Source organism: Sebastes fasciatus, chromosome 6 (assembly GCF_043250625.1).
Source record: "Sebastes fasciatus isolate fSebFas1 chromosome 6, fSebFas1.pri, whole genome shotgun sequence".
Taxonomy (NCBI): Eukaryota; Metazoa; Chordata; class Actinopteri; order Perciformes; family Sebastidae; genus Sebastes; species Sebastes fasciatus.
Window position 1 is genome coordinate 17271010 of NC_133800.1, and position 19967 is coordinate 17290976.

General features: G+C 39.7%; 1 protein-coding gene across 4 annotated transcripts; it reads left to right on the plus strand.

Annotated features, from left to right (window-relative positions):
• The first annotated feature begins 1144 nt into the window (after positions 1-1144).
• Positions 1145-19922, plus strand: aifm3 (AIF family member 3). 4 transcript variants are annotated; one of them, XM_074638074.1, is made up of 22 exons: positions 1145-1654; positions 3644-3715; positions 7519-7732; positions 11020-11233; positions 11920-12029; positions 12124-12233; positions 12337-12381; positions 12472-12568; positions 12693-12805; positions 13132-13218; positions 13306-13397; positions 13478-13608; positions 14821-14936; positions 15106-15177; positions 16293-16356; positions 16504-16580; positions 16649-16766; positions 16870-16968; positions 17195-17270; positions 17387-17491; positions 18562-18582; positions 18715-19922. In XM_074638074.1, exons 3-22 carry the CDS (start codon positions 7702-7704, stop codon positions 18755-18757), a joined length of 1821 nt encoding a protein of 606 aa, XP_074494175.1. In that variant the 5' UTR covers positions 1145-1654; positions 3644-3715; positions 7519-7701; the 3' UTR covers positions 18758-19922. The 4 variants fall into 4 exon arrangements, with proteins under 4 accessions (XP_074494175.1, XP_074494174.1, XP_074494177.1 ...); XM_074638073.1 differs by lacking the exon at positions 3644-3715; XM_074638076.1 differs by lacking the exon at positions 3644-3715 and having other exon boundaries at positions 11056-11233.
• Positions 19923-19967: the final 45 nt, after the last annotated feature.

The window sequence follows — 19967 nt, forward strand, 5'->3', positions numbered from 1 at the left end:
AGAGCAGCCTAGAGGGCACTTCATCATGTTTTCTCCACTGGAAGGGCACTCTTGAGGGCACTTCATCCCGTTTTCTCCACTGGAAGGGCACCCTAGAGGGCACTTCATCATGTTTTCTCCATTTAAGGGCACCCTAGAGGGAACTTCATCACATTTTCTCCACTGGAAGGGCACCCTAGAGGGCACTTCATCACGTTTTATCTACCATAGGGGCGTCCAAGAGTGCACTTTTGCAGACCGCCCCCCCACCCCACCCCCAGTGCACCAGTGCTGATCAGTCATCTTGTTGTACATGTGCACACTGCGCGCCCTGGCTTCCACTCCTTTGTTTTTACATGTGCTCCAACACACGCAGAGAGCAACACAAACACACTGATAATGGAGCACACGTGTCAGCTGTCAGCACACTGTAGAGATACAATCACTGTATGTGGTAGAAACCTCATCTCATAAATCACAATTGTTTTAATATCTTTCCTCTCATTTGGACACATTAGGAAACAACACACAGGTTGTTAACGCTTTATCCAAATCATCTTCCTGTGTCAATGCTGCCATCACTTCCATAGAAATGAATCTGAGATTATCGGGTGAATGACCTTGTCCCAGCATTTTTTTAAAGGGGAGGCACAGTTCCTCCCACAGTGGGAGCATAAGGAATGGAAATATCTTGGGAGCTCATTTCTATAAGACTCAGTATACCTTTTTAATCCTGCTCCACCCTACCCCCCCTCACTGAAACTGGGATTTACTGCACCAACTGCACTTTAACTCTTTCTCCCACTGCTGCGCACACTGAAAGAAGTGCAGCATTCACACACATACTGTAAGAGCTGTTATAGTGTTTTATAGTGTAGAGCTGTCTGAAGAGTTTTTTTTAATGTCTCCTGGTGGGCAGTATATAAATACAATAAATGTCACTCTGGTAAGTTTGTAACAATAGCTCATACTGCTGCACTGCAATGCATGCACAGTATAAGGAGGCAGTGTGATAAGTGGGCAGTCAGACCAGTCAGTGCAGTGCAGTGGGGAGGGCAGCAGGTCTTTGATCAGGCTTAACTGGCAAGTCAGGTCTTTGACATCTGAAGGCGAGGCTGAAAGGGTCTGAACAGAAAAGCAGGCAGAGAGAGAGTGTGTGTGTGTGTGTGTTTAGGAAAGAGAGAGGAGGGGTGAGGAGGACGAGGGCAGGGAACGGTGAGAATTCATGCTGTGTTAGCATCCCCTCAGCAACTCCATCAATACTGCATACAGCTGAGAAACTGGCAAAGGTCCTCTGTGCTGCATTTGCAGGCTCGGCTCGGCCAGAGAGAAAGAAAGAGAGCAACTCCCACGACCGGTTTGCTCAGTCTGCTGCTGCCGGAGGGGGGTTTCTGTGAGGGGCACAGCATCACACACACACACACACACACACACACACACACACACACACACACACACACACACTCAGTCAGTCAGTCGAGCCTCTGCTGCTGCATCAAGAGGCAGAAGAGGAGAGGACGCACAGACTGGGAATACTCCAGTGGACAGAGCCAATCCCAGAGAGGGACAGGATTGTGAGGACACTCAATGTGCTAATATGCTACCGAGCTCCACAGGGGAAGCTGAGCACCAGGGAGTTTGACAGGATCTCAGTGCACCTGCTCCATGCACCCTGGTAAGCTTTATTTTATTAATTTTACAGAAATATATAGCTCTGTTTAAATTAGTTCCCAACATGAAATGTACAGTCAGGCTTGTTTATATGGGCACATCCAGTATAGGCTACTTGTATGGAAGTTATTTGCTCTTTCAGATCACAGATCTTCCCTGGAGATCCATGTAATTTATATAAAATTGAAATCACAATACCAGAAAACACAGATTTAAATTTGTATGGATCAGTTCTGACACACATGTAAAATATAAGAGCATCTACATGGCTGATTAAGTTTTTAATAGTTGGTGCCAGGGTTGAAAAGAATTAGCACCAGCCAAATGCTGGTAAAATATGCAAGTAACTGCTAGATTTGCTTCACTCACAAGCCCCAAAAAAACACACACAATGGTAATCTATTGAGTGACTGGTAGATTTTTTTAAATCCATCAGCCACAGTGGCAGGTGGACAAAAAAAGTACATTTCCAACCCTGATACACCAGTAACTCTTTAGAAAACTTGGAGAAAATGGAATATCACACAGACAGTACATCTCACATTTGTTTCTATTTACTTATGTGTGTATGTGTGTTTGTGTGTGTGTGTGTGGATGCTGAGAAACCAGTAAAATAGCATACTTTTTATATGGAAGCACAGCTCCTCTGTGGGGGTGTACAACCCTCTGTAAACCACAATTCTGTTTTTCCATGACATCATGGAGAGGTTATCGCTCAAAGCAGCAGCGAAATGACCTGACAGACGTTGGTAGTGCCATTGTTAACCAGCTTTAGCTTTACAGAAGAATATAATGTACAGAATGTAAAGTTTGGGTCAACTTTTTAAAGAAAAAATGGATAAAGTAATGCATTATTCTCCTCCGCCATTCCTTTGTAAACAGTAAACAATGCTGAATGATGGTATAATCTTTGTTTTCTAGAGCCACGTGGCGTCTATGTATTATACTAAACACTAAAGGTTTGTTTTTGAATTCTGTTAAAAGCTTAATGACCTCTGTAGCCTGTTACAACACGGGTCGGACATAAGACATTATATTCCATCATTATCAGTTTTTATACACACTTTACTGTTTGGGACCTCATGAAGCTGTTGTAAGCTCTTCCCTGTAAAAATAACCACTACCAATTTATCTACAAGCAAACAATACAAACATTTGTAGAAACTCGGTCAAGAATGGAGTGAATGAACTTGCTCACAGTGTATTATTGTGTCACATACTAGAGCTTCTTAATGGGGATTGTGGTCAACTGTAATCCAGTCTTTATTCTTTTATAGTTAAGACATGTAGGAAATAGAGTAAATAGAAATTAATCAAAAGCTTCTTGGCATTTTGGGGAGACATGCTGGTTACTCAATGGACAAAGGAGCACAAATCTAACTTCAAACGTGGAGTGAAACACTTGTGTCTCCTTCAACTGTGAACAATCAAAATGCAGAAATAAGATCTTTATTGCATTTCAAATACCCTAACAATTCCACCCACTTGTCCCTTACATTGAATGTTTCGTTAAGCTGATGGTAAACACAATAGTTAACCACTAAGAGCCTGGTGAGAGAGCACTTTTGCTCAACAGTTGGTTTTATGCAATCAGGGGATGATTCCAGCTTATCTTTGTGTTTCACAAACCAGAACAACGTGTAGACTATGAGTGAAAGAAAGAGGTGTGGTCGCATATTAAGAATGCAGGTAGATTGTTGTCCATTATCAACTGAGGATCAGAGAGATCTAATCGTTAACTACAGGCTGATATACCTGCCAAGCAAGTGTTAGAACACAGACCACCAATTTGGAATTTTTGGAGGTGAAAGAGCCACTGAGCCAGCAGCTTGTCTTTTATTCAGGTGCTGCTGCAGCAAGTCCAGTGTTTGTTGGAGGGTCAGGTTTGTCCCTGGCTGGGAGGAATATGGGATATTTGCTGTATCTCTGCATTACAGTCTTGAATGATGAATGTGACTTTGGTGCTCAACATTCCTGCTTTTTTCACCCACAGTCAGTTTATAGATCAACCTCCTCGCCACCAACCAGGAGCTGCTAATTCTCCCCTCCGACATTCCTGTAACAGGTATTACATTTGTAGGGAAGTGAGTGAAACTGACAGCTTGTTTGCAGGCAGGATTATTAGCACTGCTTGGGGACAGGCCCAACAGCGAGAGAGCGGGATCTGCGTCATATGTTGTGAGGACCAAATCTGCTTAACCTACTTTAGTTTTGCACAAAATATCTTGGTGCTTGCTGGAACTCCAGGATGGCAGCTCGCCTCTCTGCGATCCAATTTGTTGTTCATCAAGTTTTCAGTGGTGACAAATGAATGAAGTGGCGACATGTTGGAGTGAAGTCTTCTCTCTTAGGGAAGTGATTTATGGCTCTCTCTATTTGGTGAAACACACAACATCAAAGGCTCTGCCGTGTTAGCATGCCAGTTAACTGAATGCAGGAAAATGTCAGTGCTTGGCAGCACAGATATTTGGATGCAAAGTGCTGGAATGAAGAGCAAAAAAACACTTGTGGGAGATGCTCAAATTGGAAAAACTGGCATGATATTAGATCATGGGCTTTAATATATTTTTTGACTTTACATTATATCCAGCAACAGCTTGTTCAGCGAAATATGTCTCAAACAAACAGTGGCGAAAGAAGTATTTAGAACCTTAAGTAAAAGCACAAACAGAACAATGGAAAAACAATTCATTACAATTAAAAGACTTATTGTTGATACTGATGCATCCGTTCTACTGTTTTAGCTGGTTGGGGTGGAGTGAGTTTTAACTGCTTTAGAAGCCCAATGTTGCCAACTCTTTTCTAATGAAATCTTTTATCTTTGTGGTTCACAAACCAGAACAACGTGTAGACTATTAGTGAAAGAAAGAGGTGTGGTCACATATTAAGAGTGCAGGTAGATTGTTGTCCATTATCAGCTGAGGATCAGAGAGATCTAATCGTTAACTACAGGCTGATATACCTGCCAAGCAAGTGTTAAAACACAGACCACCAATTTGGAATTTTTGGAGGTGAAAGAGCCACTCAAACAGAACAATGGAAAAACAGTTCATTACAATTAAAAGACTTATTGTTGATACTGATGCATCCGTTCTACTGTTTTAGCTGGTTGGGGTGGAGTGAGTTTTAACTGCTTTAGAAGCCCAATGTTGCCAACTCTTTTCTAATGAAAGTAGCTAACAGCACTAGCTCCAAAAGTCCCTAAATCTACCGAGAAAGTCAGCAACATTGACAGTCCGTCCCTTCAGGCCTCCTTCCAAAGCCACTCCCCCATCATTATCATTATGAACGTAAGCATCTCATATTGAACATAAACAACGAACATGGCTATTGTTAGTACTCACAGCTGTCAAGGTAGCATCTTGTGGAAGGATGCATGGGCAAAGAGTACGCATTTAGACAGGCGGGTAGCCCGTCAAATTGTTACATTTCGGCTGATAAAATGATTGGACAGGTTTAATACAGTCCTGCAACAGCCACATATTCTTGAAGAAGATTACCAACCCTAGCTTTAATGAGACAGAAAAGAAGAAGAAACACTCTGAAATATCACACGGGGCCCCAACTACACATTGCTTTGTGTAAGATGTCACAGACCAAAAAGGTTGTGAATCACTGATTAAATTTTTTATTATGCGTTGAAATCTTATTTATTTATTTTACCTAAAACCTTAATCTGCAAGTCACTAGTAACCATAGCTGTCGATAACAGTACAAGTACCTCAAAATTGTACTTAAGTGAAGTACTTGAGTGAATGTTACTTTCACCCACTGCCAACAGATACATCCAACAACAACTCAATCTTAGCTGCGGAGTTGTGGCCAGTCCAGTCAGAGATCTTTCCATTTCTCATTTGTTCTCAGGAACGTTTTCTAAGCAGTGCTCCATTCAACGCTGCACACTTTTTTTCTGAAGTTCAAGGACATTAAGATGTGCTCAGAATATCAAGCAGTTCTTTTGGTTGTACCTCAAAAGGATAATTTGGTGATGGATTGCTCCATGTTGAGCGATACACCTGCCATCCCGGCTCAGATTCATAGCAGCCAGCGCTCTGTGACTAACTACTGTATGTGTGGCTGAAATACCAGAGCTGGCAGAAATGTGAGGGCAACGTGGCAACAAAACAAGGGGGATTTTGAAACTCAAGGGGCCCCTGCTTCCCTTTAAAGCGCAGTGTGACGAGAAAGTTAATAGGTGTCGGAGTGCTGTTAATATTTAACAGTTCTCCCATGCAATATACATGAGCAAAGGTAACAATGTGTGTGGAAATGTTCCTAATTAACACAATTGCTTCCTTTTTACAAGCACTAACATGTTATATAGACACACAGACACACACAGAAAATAATCTGGTAGTCTAATCCTGACTCCTTCGGACGCTTTTTGTGATAAATAACACAAACACAGTCATTTACTATGACACAGACAGGACCATAAAAAAGTATGGAGACAAGTTGTAAATAAAAAGCAAAAATTTAAAATTGATAACAGGCGAAAAGCAAACAATTAAGCAGAATTTTATTTCTTATAAAAAAAGAAAACCCTCTTATATCTCATATAAACAGCACAGCATATCAGACTTTACACTCATGTAAATTAGCGAGACACAGATCTGTCTGGTGTGTGTGTGTGTTGTTGATGATGTCTTTCTATTGGGCCAGTATTGTCGCAAAACTATTTGCAAATGTGTGTAACTGTATGTATGTAATCAGATTTGTAAATGTGTATAGAATATCTAAATGTGGACTGAGATTTACTGAATGTGTACAGGAATCTGCAAATGTGTATTCAGAATCTGTGTGTGCGTAATCAGATTTGTAAATGTGTAAACTAGGGCTGTCAGTTGATTAAAATATTTAATCGTGATTAATTGCAAATTAATCACATATTTTATCTGTTCAAAATGTACCTTAAAGGGAGATTTGTCAAGTATGTAATACCCTTATCAACGTGGGAGTGGGCAAATATGCTTGCTTTATGCAAATGTATGTATATATTTATTATTGAAAATCAATTAACGACACAAAACAATGACAAATATTGTCCAGAAACCCTCACAGGTACTGCATTTAGCATAACAAAAAATGCTTAAATCATAACATGGCAAACTGCAGCCCAACAGGCAATAACAGCTGTCAGTGTGTCAGTGTGCTGACTTGACTATGACTTGCACCAAACTGCATGTGATTATCATAAAGTGGGCATGTCTGTAAAGGGGAGACTCGTGGGTACCCAGAGAATCGATTTTCATTCACATATCTTGAGGTCAGAGGTCAAGGGACCCTTTTGAATATGGCTATGCCAGTTTTTACTCGCCAACATTTAGCTTGGACTGTTATTTAGCTTTCGCAACGAGCTAGTATGACATAGTTGGTACCAATGGATTCCTTAGGTTTTTTCTAGTTTCATATGATACCAGTATCTTCACTGAGCCCGCTACAACCTAAAAATTGCAAGTTGCGTTAATGCATTAAAGAAATAGTGGCATTGAAACGAATGTTATTATTGTGTTAACTTTGACAGCCTTAGTGTAAAAATATCTCCAAATCTGTATTCAGATTTGCAAGTTTACTGAGATCTGTAAATGTGTAGACAAAATTTTGAGCTGGAAATACAAACAAGGCACTGATGACTTGTCTGTATTTTCAGCTTTTGGAGCAAAATACTTTTCAGCCAATAATATATGCAATATGTAAACATTTACACACAATACCCTTGCAAATCTGAATACAGATTTCTTTTTTTTATACATTTACAAATCTGATTACGCCCACGCGGATTGAGATGCAGGTACCCAACTCTCCATTCACATTTGCAGGTAGTTTTGCTACAGTAACGACGCCATATCTTTCCCTCTGTCCGTGCAGATTATGTGGAGGAGCTGACGTGTGCGATGGCCAGCCTGGACCTGCAGGATCTCAGACACACAGCTCTGTGTTATCGTTACCTCCCAACCAAGCAGCCCAGCCCGAAGATCTGACCGCACCTCCCCTCCCTCTCCCCCCTCCCTCCCTCCCACTCCCGGGACGTCCCTCCATCCTGGGCCCACCATGGGAGGATGCTTCTCCAAACCCAAACCAGGTAACCTACATGTTTCCCTATCTCTCAATCAGGGGCAGGTTAGTTTAGTTTGAAAGAAAACGTACACCAAACAAGCACAATTACAGCTTATAGAGTACTCTCACCTACAGGGGGAGGACAAAATAACAAGAACAGCCTGATGTAGGCCTACTGCAATACAACAAATTATAATGTTAAATTCTTGTTGAAATGGAGTCAGAAAGGTTTTGAAACACCTCCATGGTTGTTTGTGCTGTTATTGCACGGGATTGCATAATATTGTATGGTGTTCATGTTATTTTGTCCACCCCTTATTTGGACAACAGACATTTGTAGAACAACAACATGATAACATCATAACATCACATTATTATTTTACTAAAAAGTCAATAAATTATTATATTGAATTATAAACCCAGCTTTAATTTGCTGTGTTGTGTGCAGCTGGATTTTTTTTATTTTTTTTACAAGAAATGTAGAATAAAGATGAGGTTCAGGAAAATATAATACAGTGATAATAAACATTCTGCTTATGATACCAGTGGAAATACTTTATTGTTAATACAGGGAAGACACTCTGTCCACCAATCATTTTCACAATGTCAATGAATCTAGCTGAAGACACATATCTAAATATCGGACTGTTTCCACGGAGAGACCAGTTATTTCATTTTTAATGATATATATATTTTGGGACAGTTTGTTCAGATTGAATCACATCACATTTAAAGCTACCTGCCGCCTCCAAATCCTGTTATACATCTCCAGCCATATCCAGCCTCCTTCCTCAGTTTGCACTATAGTGTTTAGTGTGGGAGGAATTTTAATGCTCTCTGTGGCATCTTTGGTCAAGACGATTACATAATGAATTTTAAAAATATGACACTGTGTGTGCATCCATATCAGTGTTATCATGGCTTGGAGATTAGCTATCAGTAAGTACAGTGTGTTATTATTATAACCTGCGAGACTGCAATAAAGAGATTAGTATGGCTTTATTGCAGTCTTGCAGGTGATAATTATAACACACTGTACTTCCACGGAGACACAAAAGCTTTGAGATCAAATCAGATGTTCAACCCATCACGTGGCGGTGGAGTGAGAGAGATGAGGGACGAGTTATTATCTGTAGACAAATGATTGAACCGAGGCTGCTGACTGTAATAAGTCAGTGAATGCTCACAATCGATAACAAATCAAATATTGTTCACACTGTGGGAAAGGTTTAGTTTTTTTTCTGTCATGTCCATCTTGTATTGCTGAAAAAGCCACTGAGGTGACTTTGAGGTGGCAGTGAAAGCTTGTTTAGTTTATACCTCACAGAAAACTATGCTATACCATCATTTCTAAAGGAGCTGCTATCAGCAGGTTTATTGATTTGTAGGGGATCTGTACCAAACAAAGATGTTTACTTTAGTCTGTAAAATATGATGTGAAGGCCAGGAATCTTTGCAGCACGACTATATTTAATTTAAAATGGTATTTTGACACACATTTCCCCTTTAACAAATATTGCGCCTCCTGCGATTTGAGAATTGCAGTAGGCAATATTGCGTTTTCGATAACCTTTTGATGAATTGTGCAGCCCTGGTTTAGACATATGTTTAATATGAATATCCTCACCATTAAACTATCAAAATAAAGCAGATATCCGGATCAGTTGTGATGATGTTACCATCTACAGATATCACTGCTCAGTACTGGAACTGGGTTTGTTATTGAAGCTAAAAACATTCCTCCAACGTCTAACAGTGCTGGGTTGAGGGCTGAAGTCACTTATAGTTCAAATCAATCAAAGCATTAGATTTATAAAAAGATAATATTGATGTTTTTAACTTCCCAGAAACAATATAAAAGTAGCCTATTCTGAATCAAAATAAAAAGAAATGTGAAGTATAAATGATAACTCCCATTGAGTATACAGTAGATATGTAGCTTGTGTATTAATATGTAAAGTATAAGTGGGAGTAAATTGGCACCGTGACCGAATGTAGGAGGGAGCTTGTAGAAATGGCACATCGCCCGCCTCATTTGCATCAAAATAAAGAAAGACAGAAAGGTTATGAATACTGTGAGATTAAACATAAGGATTTAAACACCCTGTGCTCGCTCACAGCTAAATAAAATGTCCTTGTTAAAGTCTCACTGAAAAGATCAAACGCCTTATAGAAGATAACTTGGTTCCACACCAAATAAGTTGTTATTACTGATCAATTGAAGCATCAGTGTGGTGATGTCCCGTTTAGCAGCAGATATTAACAGCAGCAAGTAGAGATTCTCTTCAGCTGTGGAAAGCTTTCTCTTTCTTTTCTCCTGCAATTGCGCTCACTATTATGATTTTCCATTGATTTTAATTAAGACTTGCCCAGCAGGAGAAAATTCCAGCCAGATTACTGTGTAAGAACCGGATGATCAGCACATTTTTCCAGCCGAACAGATAAAGCCTGCTGCAGGGAAAAAAGGAGTTACACAACCGTTTTTTAATGTTCAGAAATATAAACCCAACAGCAGCGCATCAGATGTCATCAAAGAAAACGGAATATCTCCTAATTAAATCACTCCACTCTTATAGTCTGTTTTCTTAAAGCAACAAAACGCTGCTGTTGTTTTTGTGTTTATGTCAGTTTCCTTTTTGGAAATCTCATTATTTAATGCATCATCTGTCAAAATCTATATTTTCCAGCTTAGTAAGTTAATTTAGTTATTGACAGATTGAGAGGTGAATGTTTAATTTAGTGGCAAAATGTTACCTGTGTTAATTTTGTGTATTTTCCATAGCATATCTGGTAAATCAATAGCAACAGTTTTAAAGTGTGTTTAGCTCTACTCTGCTCTGCATAGGAACATTTTGCATGACTGATTTCCTGCTGTTCAGAAGACAAAGTGTGCTATATTTTAATAGTAATTAGACAATCTGGATTTATATTGAATGTTGAATGAATGTAATTATACTCGCTAGAAGTTATAAAGGAAAAGAAAAGAAAAGAAGACAAGCTTGGCCTTACACGTCTCCCTTCACCTGCTTCCTCCTTTCATTTGTTTCACTCGTGGAGATGTCAGACTCAATTTGCCCCCCAGTTGTAGACGTCTCTCCTCGCTGAAAGGCAAATTACTCTTTCAAAGCAATGCTGAAGGATAGTAATAAAATAACAGAGGACAGGTATAGAGAAATAATAGTGCAATCCAGTGGTGGTACTCTGCCAATATTAATGTGTGTTTGAAAGCTTCACAGCATCATTCTACTGCCATCAGTGTTCAGTCGTGCATTTTCAGACCTTTTCTAAGTGAGCCGTGTTTGTGTTGTGCAGTTGAAGTTAAAGTGGAACTCTCTCTCCTGGAAAAAGAAAAAGAGGTGGACGGGCTGTCACCTAATGGCAAAGCGAGCCCCTTTGCTGACTGCAGACCTAACGGCGCCCTGGGACACGGCTCTGATGACGACTCCACACCGCTGCCCCTCTACCACAAACCACGGGACTATGTGGAGGCCTCCGTCTGTCATGTTAAAGATCTGGAAAACGGACAGTAAGAAAATGAAAGACACAACTTTTCTCTTTCTATACACCCAAAACACACACACATGATGCACACCCATGTTGAGGTAAATAAGCTGTTGTGTACTATTGCGATGTATGTGCAAAAGAACACTTGAACAAACATCAGCTTGATAAGAACTACCTAAAATGACAGAAACCATCTTTGGGAAAAAATGTATTTGACACACACATTACTTCGCCCAGTGGGCGATCAAGATGTTTTGGCTTCACTTTTGGGGAGCTGTCATGTTGTCCATCTTACAGTCTATGGTCATACCAGTCCATATATACTGTATGTATCTGTACAGCAGCAAAACCCCTTGAGTGCATTGAAATGTGTTTTATGTCTAATTAATTCAACTTTTAATTTGCGAGAGGAAGATTGTGTAATTTTTTTCTGTCAAAAGTTACATAGTCTTGCCTTTAATGGTCGCTATTCTCTATTAACCAAATTAACCATGTTTGAACTGTTCCTTTAATTCATTTGGCTCATTGTTGCTACCAGAGTGTAGTTTAGAAGGTGAAGTTTGAAGCCGTAGTTGCAGTCCTGATCTGTCCTTGCTGTGTTTTCATAGTGACATCTTTCTTCCCGGTTGGTTTTCTCCTGTCAAAATGACCTTTGTGTTTAATCATAAAACAATGAATGCAAATTTTTGTTTTTTGTGTGTTTGACAGGATGCGAGAGGTTGACCTGGGAAGTGGACGAGCTCTGTTGATCAAAGAACATGGGGAGTTCTCCGCCATGGCCCACAAGTGTCCACACTACGGAGCACCTCTGGTCAAAGGTGAGTCATATATATTTTCAGGTAGGATTTTAACATTAATATATAATGTATAGTATCATACACTTGACATTCTGCCCATTTTCTGTCCTTCCAGGTGTGTTGTCGAAAGGACACGTGCGCTGTCCGTGGCACGGCGCGTGTTTCAACATTGCAACAGGAGACCTGGAGGACTTCCCCGGGCTTGACAGCCTGCCAACCTTCCAGGTGATCTTCCCCGCTGGTGCCGTCTCTTAACACATTCCCTGCCTTATCATGTCTCTAAGCACCATCAAAAAGTGTACACATCGCTCATGTCTGTTTGCTCCAGGTCAGAGTTGAAAAGGACAAGGTGATCATTCGAGCAAACAAGCAGGTAACAAGAGAAAGAATGTGGAGAGTTTATTTGCAGGAAAAGAAACGGATCGCCTGATTCATCTGAGATCTTTTTAAAAAACATTTCCAGGCTCTTCAGTCACAGAAAAGGTCAAAGCCCATGGCTCGCTGCTCAGCCGTCATTAACTCCAGCACGGGCTTCAGCCATGTTCTCATCATTGGCTCAGGTCAGTGTGTTTTTGTCCCTCAATCAACAACGATCCAGCTGGATTGACTCTTATTGGCAGCATCTTCCTTCACTGTCTTTGTTTTAAATATTATTTTCCTCTTTTATGTTGAACGTATCTGAAGGTCCAGCAGGTCTTGTGTGTGCAGAGACACTGAGGCAAGAGGGCTTCACCGATCGCATCGTCATGTGCACCATGGACAGACATCCTCCGTATGACAGGCCTAAACTGAGTAAGGTTTGTACACAGACCCTGAACACATAAACTGAGACAGAGCTGAACTTTGCCAAGAAAGTTACGTAACAGACTGCAGAGGTGCTGCTGCGGTTAGTGGTGCTGAAACAGCCACACTTCACAGCAACACAGATTTAAAGAAGTAAACGGACACAACTGAATCAAAAATTATGTGACTTTCCATTGCCATGAAAAGATTGAGAGTGATTGTTATTGATTGGTTGCTTACAGTTGTCCAGCTTTAGGAAAGATTGCTTTTGGATTCAGGGGTTTTTCGTTCAATTTAATTCTTTTATTGATGTACTCAGCACTAACTTGGTGACCCTTAGTCCTTAGAAAGCACGGCAGAGCAGCTGAGATTGCGCTCCATGGAATTCCTACAGGATCATGACATTGAACTGCTCACAGAGAAAGAGGTGAGAGGTGGTGATCAATCAATTCATTCATTAGATCTAGATCTATCTTTGGCATAAACCTGTGTGACGCTGCCATGTTTGCTTCAGGTTGTGGCGATAGATGTGAAAACACGATCTGTGACCTTTGAAGATGGCTTGAGGATGGAGTACAGGAAACTCTTTATTGCCACAGGAAGCAAGTAAGGAACAAAACTTCTATTTCACGTGATAATTAAGCAGCTGAGATTATTCATAAACTGACATGCGATTGCTTTCAAAGACCCAAACCAATGGTCTACAAAGGCCAGGACGTCAGGAACGTGTTTCACCTCAGGACGCCCGAGGACGCCAACAGCATAGCGAGGCTGGCAAACAACAAGAACGCTGTGATTGTGGGAACATCGTTTGTTGGTGAGAAAAAGACACTTTTATAAACACCTTCTCCTCATTTTTGCTGATTAAGATAAGTGACAAATAAAGGGGAAAAAAACACCAGAAAATGAGTTAGTAAAGTGTCACCATGAGATCTGGGCTCGTATTTATCAAACCTCTAAGAATTATAAATATGTATATATATATATATAAATCATTACATTTTACTACTATAACTATATTTGTTATTCTGCAAACAAAACATTTGCAATTTACATTTTTATTTGTGTTCTTAATATATCCAGTTGCAAATAACATGTGGAATTAACAAAAATCTAATATCCAGCTTGTGTGATATATAAATATATATAGTGGAGTGAAATGAAAGGAAATTGACTGAAATGAAAACAAAAAGAAAACCAAACTGGATCAGTTTGTTGCAGGTAGACGAGGTACATCAGAGAAACTATCTTGTACAATTACTCACGTTGTTTGCTCTCCTCTGCTTCTGTATGGCAGCCATCTACGATCGACTCTTAATTTAAGATTCCTCTGGAGCTTTCTTAAATTTAAGAGTAATTTTAAGAACAGCAATAAGACATTTATTCTTAAGTTTCCACATAGGAGTAAAAGTGACAGATTTGTACTTTTAACTTTTACTTAAAGGAACAGTGTGTAGCGTTTAGGGGGATCTATTGGTAGAAAGACTGTATAGTATTGATAAGCATGTTTTCATGACTGTATAATCGACTGACAATAAGAATTGTTTTGCTTTCGTTATCTTAGAATGAGCCCTTCATATCTACGTAAGGAGCGGGTCCTCTTCACGGAGTCTGCCATGTTGCTCCTCCATGTTTTTACAGTAGCCCAGATTGGACAAACCGAACACTTGGCTCTAGAGAGCCTTTTGCATTTTCACGTTTTCGCATTGGTTACCGTAGTTCTCCTACACGCTTGGCACACGGGAGAAGTTTCAGTTGGTTGCAATCTGCAACCTCCCTGCTAGATGTCCCCAAATCCTACACACTGCTCCTTTAAGTTCACTTTTAGCAGTTTGATAAATACGAGCCCTGGTGACTGTGAAAGCCATAACATACGATTCACTTTGTTTTCATTCTCATTCAGTGACCCCTCATGCCCTGTATGGAGGAATCTGTTATGTTTCTCCACTCATTTCTATCTGTATCTGTATCATTTTGCATGAATTACTACATGTATGACCTGCATGCTGTTTATTTCTTGTGTTGGCAGGTATGGAGGTGGCTGCAGCTCTAACTGACAAGGCCCACTCGGTCTCTGTCATCGGGATCGAGACAGTCCCTTTTAAACAAGCTCTCGGGGAGAAAGTAGGGAAAGCCATAATGAAGGTAGGGATGCAGTCATGAAGCACCTCCAGAATACTATCATCGCTACTCTCTAGGGGAAAGGGAAATAATCTCAGTAGTTAAAATGCAAATCACATTTTTACTGATGAATCCTTCAGTAACCACAAGACCACATGGTTACTGTGTGTGTGGTGTGTTCTGTCTCCTGCAGCTGTTCGAGGTAAACAGGGTGAAGTTCTACATGCTGAACGAGGTGTCAGAGATGATTGGCCATCATGGACAGGTATTCAGAAAGTGAGAGAAACAGCATGACATGATGCTCATTAGCACTACCCTCTCCTGTTTGATCCATGGTGAAGACGAGTCGGATAAGAAACACGAGAATATTAACCAAAATTAAAACTATTTGGTGTGTGCTCCTGGAAATGGGGTGCAAAGGTATTCCTAGCATAAAACACTAAATGACTAAATGAGCAACTAAGCTCACATTTTGAAAAGAAACATGCCTAATTTATTATTTATTAAGAGTTTAACAATCAAAAGATCTGCTTCATCTGGTATGTGTGCTAACAACCTCATAAATTATTCAAAGATTATGATTCAAATTCTTCAAAAAACCAACTCCTTATTACTATATAGTGCACCAGACACTCGGTAGTTTACTCTATAGTGAGCAGTAAATGAAGAAAAAACAGCTCTAACTTTGGCTGTAAATTGTGTTCTGTATCGTATGTATTGTTTTTAATGTAGGACCCCATCACTCAGAGGTTTTAAAGAGGACCTATTATGCTCATTTTCAGGTGCATACTTGTATTTTGGGTTTCTACAAGAACATATTTACATTCTTTAATGTTAAAAAAAAAACTTTACTTTTCTCATACCGGCTGTGCTGCAGCACCTTTTTTCACCCTGTGTCTGAAACGCTCTGTTTGAGCTCCTGCTCAGTCTGCTGTAATTGGTCAGCTGGCCCACTCTGTTGTGATTGGTCAACCGAACCAAACTCTTCGGACTCCGTTCCAGCTCCGCTCTCACTAGCTCTGTTTGAGGGCGTGCTTAACTAGCCGCAAGTCAGGTATTATGTGAATGTGTGACTTGGTGACATCACTATGTTACAGAAGAAAAGGCGGGACTTCAAGCAAGGTGTTTCAGACCGTTCAGGAGCCGTGTTTCTGTGGGGCAGAGTACCTCACTTTGGCGTGGACTTTGGGCTTTATAACTTTTCAGACCTTTTACATGCACAAAAAAACTATATAGCACACTAAAGGAAAGGGACAAAGCACAAAAGCATAATAGGTCCCCTTTAAGTGTGATCTCCTGAATAGAAAGCTATTAATGTATCATTATGCATGTTTAGTACAGTAGGACGGCCCGGACATGTTGTTTTTCCTGTTTACACAGCTGAAAGAGGTGGTACTGAAGAGTGGAAAGGTCCTGCGGGCAGATGCGTGTGTCATCGGAGCAGGTGATGTCAAAGATGATGCAAAATGTACCTTCTTTCAAATCTGTCCTCATTATCTGCAGCGACATGTGATTACAGCAGATGACGAAACTCCCTTTTAATGAATTGTTGCAGCTCCATATTTAACCTGTTTCCTCTTATGTGTCTCAGGAAGTATTCCTGCAACGGGCTTCCTGAAACAGAGCGGCATCCACATGGACTCCAAGGGCTTCATCACTGTCAACAAGGTACAGTATTTTACAGAAGCCTGAGTGAAAGTGTTTCGTCCCATGTTGTTAATTTAACTTTCTCCCAGATGATGCAGACAAATGCTGACGGGGTCTTTGCTGGAGGAGACGTGGTGGTGTTTCCTTTCCCGCCACGCAACAACAAGAAGGTGAACATCCCTCACTGGCAAATGGCTCATGTGCACGGTGAGTGTGTTATCCCGACTGCATATTTATAATTCACTGTGGTGATGATTTATGTGCTTAAAGACGAGCATGTAAATGAGTCTTGTTTTCAACCTTCTGACAGGAAGGGTGGCAGCTCTCAGCATGATGGGCAAAGCCGCTGAGATGAAAACGGTGCCTTACTTCTGGTCAGCCATGTTTGGGAAGACAATACGCTATGCAGGTAGATATCTTTAGTTTCAACAGTGTTGTTATGAAGCAGACATGCTGTAAGAGAAAGATCAGAGGTTGAAAAATAACTGGATTGTGACATCAAGTGTAGTTACCACACTGCCATCTAGCTGTAAAAATAAAAGCAAAGACCTAAAACTGAGAGCCTGAATTGGACTGTTTTGTTGTTAAACACATATAACACACATATTTGTTCGTATAATCTTGTATTTGTGAAGGTTATGGTGATGGATTTGATGACGTCATTATACAAGGAGATCTGGATGAACTGAGATTTGTGGCGTTTTACACCAGGTACGCGTTATTTTTCAAATCAATCTTACATAAAAATGTAGAAATGTAGACTTGTGTTCTCTTCTCTCTGTGGTTATGAGCTTATTTTATTGTTTCCTCCTCTGGTCCATCTATAGGAGTGAGGAAGTGGTTGCTGTTGCCAGCATGAACTATGATCCCATTGTATCCCGAGTGGCAGAGGTCTTAGGATCCGGAAAGACGATTAAAAAACGAGATGTGGAGTAAGTCTCCTTCCAAGACTTAAATCTGGTCGTGGTTACAATAGCTGTTATGTTCTTTAGGTTTCTCAGGTTTTACAGTGAAGAAAAACATGACAAATGTTATCAATCTGACAGGAAACACATGGAGTCGTGGAGCTTGTGACTTTAATCACATGGAAAGTCTTATAAGACTATTGGCTTATTGAAACTACAGAAAAATAATACCAGTTGTTATTTTGCTTAATTAATGCCGTGATGCTTCATTTTACGTGTTACGGAATTTCATAAGGATTTTTCTGTGGATGTCATTTAATAAGCCTACTAATTATACGGAAAATAGTAAACAAATTCTGAGACAGTCAATTAGTTACCCACTAATTTATTAAAATTTTTAAGAAAGAGACAGGAAATTATATAGTTACATAGTTGTGTAGAATTTATAATTTTATAAGATTATAATATAATACATATTAATTTGTAGAGGATTTGCTGATAACACTTTACTTTAACCCCCCTATCAAGTATTTATAAGCATATATAAACACTTAATAAATTCTTTATAACACATTATAATGTTGCTGTACACGGATATTAAAAACATTTCAAGTGTTTATTAATGTATTTGTCAATAATTGTCAACCAATACATTAATAAACACTTCACCTCATGTTTGCTCACAACTACATTATAGTATGTTTTAGTGTGTTAGAAACTGTTTATTAATTGTTTATATAATGTTAATAAATGCTAAATTGGGAAGGAGGAATAAAATAAAGTGTATGTGAAAATGAATTGCTTGTTCAGCTAGACTTGAGGTTACTAGGAAATAATTCTAATTAATTAATTCCCCCTACAATTAGTGTCAAATGACATCCTGTCCCCTTACATGTCTGTTCCTTCATTATTAAATTTGTATATTATTAACAAACTTTATCTATAACATAAACTGATATCACGTTGCTGTACTTGCATTATTGTATTGTTGTTGTATACATTTCTGTCTGTTTTTTTGCTGCGTTTTTGGTCTAATTTGACTGTACTGTTCCTCATGTCTCTCGTCTCTTTCATTTCTAATAATGCAAAATTTGAAGGATGTTAGCGCGGCTTGGCAAGTACGGACAAACATGAGCTTTTTTTCTATTTTAAACTTCACACATGTTGAGCATGTGTAGGGAACTTGATAAACATGTACATGTATGTGTGTGTGTGTTTGTCTCACGGCTGTGTTTTTTGGGGGTTTGCAGGACTGGAGACATTTCCTGGTTGATCGACAAAGGCTCTCAATGACTTCACATCTGAAGATCAGACCCAAAGTCTACTGGACACATCTATATGGACACTTATGGTGCTGAGACACTGAGCAGCTATACCGGTCTGGACACACATCTAAACACACACACACACATTGGAGACAGGACTGTGTCTGTTGGAGACACATTTCCCTGAGGACGACACTGAAACTTGCTTTTGTTCCTGAGAGACACTTTAACGTGACAAACGGAGACATACGCGGTCTGAATCGCTGTGTCAGCGCGTCTGTAAAGGCGACGTTGTAACCTTTCACAAACAAAGCAATACTGGATTCAGCCTCTGAGCTGCTGCAAGATGTATCTACCTGTACACTTTGTTAATAAGAAGCCAGGCATGGGCATTGGCATTTTTTTGTACAAATAACATTGTATATAGCTATAATCCTGAATGCACTGTTACAAAATAAGAACATACAATTTGAACTGAATTTTTCTAAGTTTTAAATAACAGCTGTGGTTATATGCTCGCATACAGGCCTTAGATCTGCATGCTATAATTTACTGAAATAGAGGAGTTAAAAATAAGTCCCTAAACAGAGAGTTTTCAATCTAGATGCATCAGCAAACAAAGCTTAAATCTGCTAAAAACAAACTGCAAAGAACCCTGAATGCAGCTTTAACACACTCACTAACACACACATGCAGCTTTAATTCGTAATAATAATAATAGAATTACAACAACATGTATTGGTTGCCTTGCTCCTGTAGTAGATTGCACAAATGAAATCCTATTTTGATCACACACTAGTGCTTGCACAATAGATCCATGTATTTTCTAGAGAATAACGCCCCTTTAGACAAATCCAATAGTAGTTTAAGGTTATTTTTGATAGCGGTCACCTCCATTGGGATATTCTTTGTTACTAACTCAGGGAACTGAGGTTTGTCGCCTGCGCTCACAGGCAAAATAAGAAGAAATTAATTTGTTGCTTTAATATTTTTTTCCCAGTTTTCTCATGTTCATTCAGAAACTGCTTGTAATGGTTGTAAAGCGGATGCTTGATTACATCCTGGTGTGCTGATGTCAACCCTGACACACGAGTCAAGTCAGCGTTTTAAAAAGCATTGTTCTTCCTACAGAGAAGCCCAGAATGGCATTTTTATAACTAAACTTTGAAATAAAAGTCTTCCAACAATAACTACTCGCTGCTTCATATGACGTCTCATTCTCCATGTTACTCCACCTG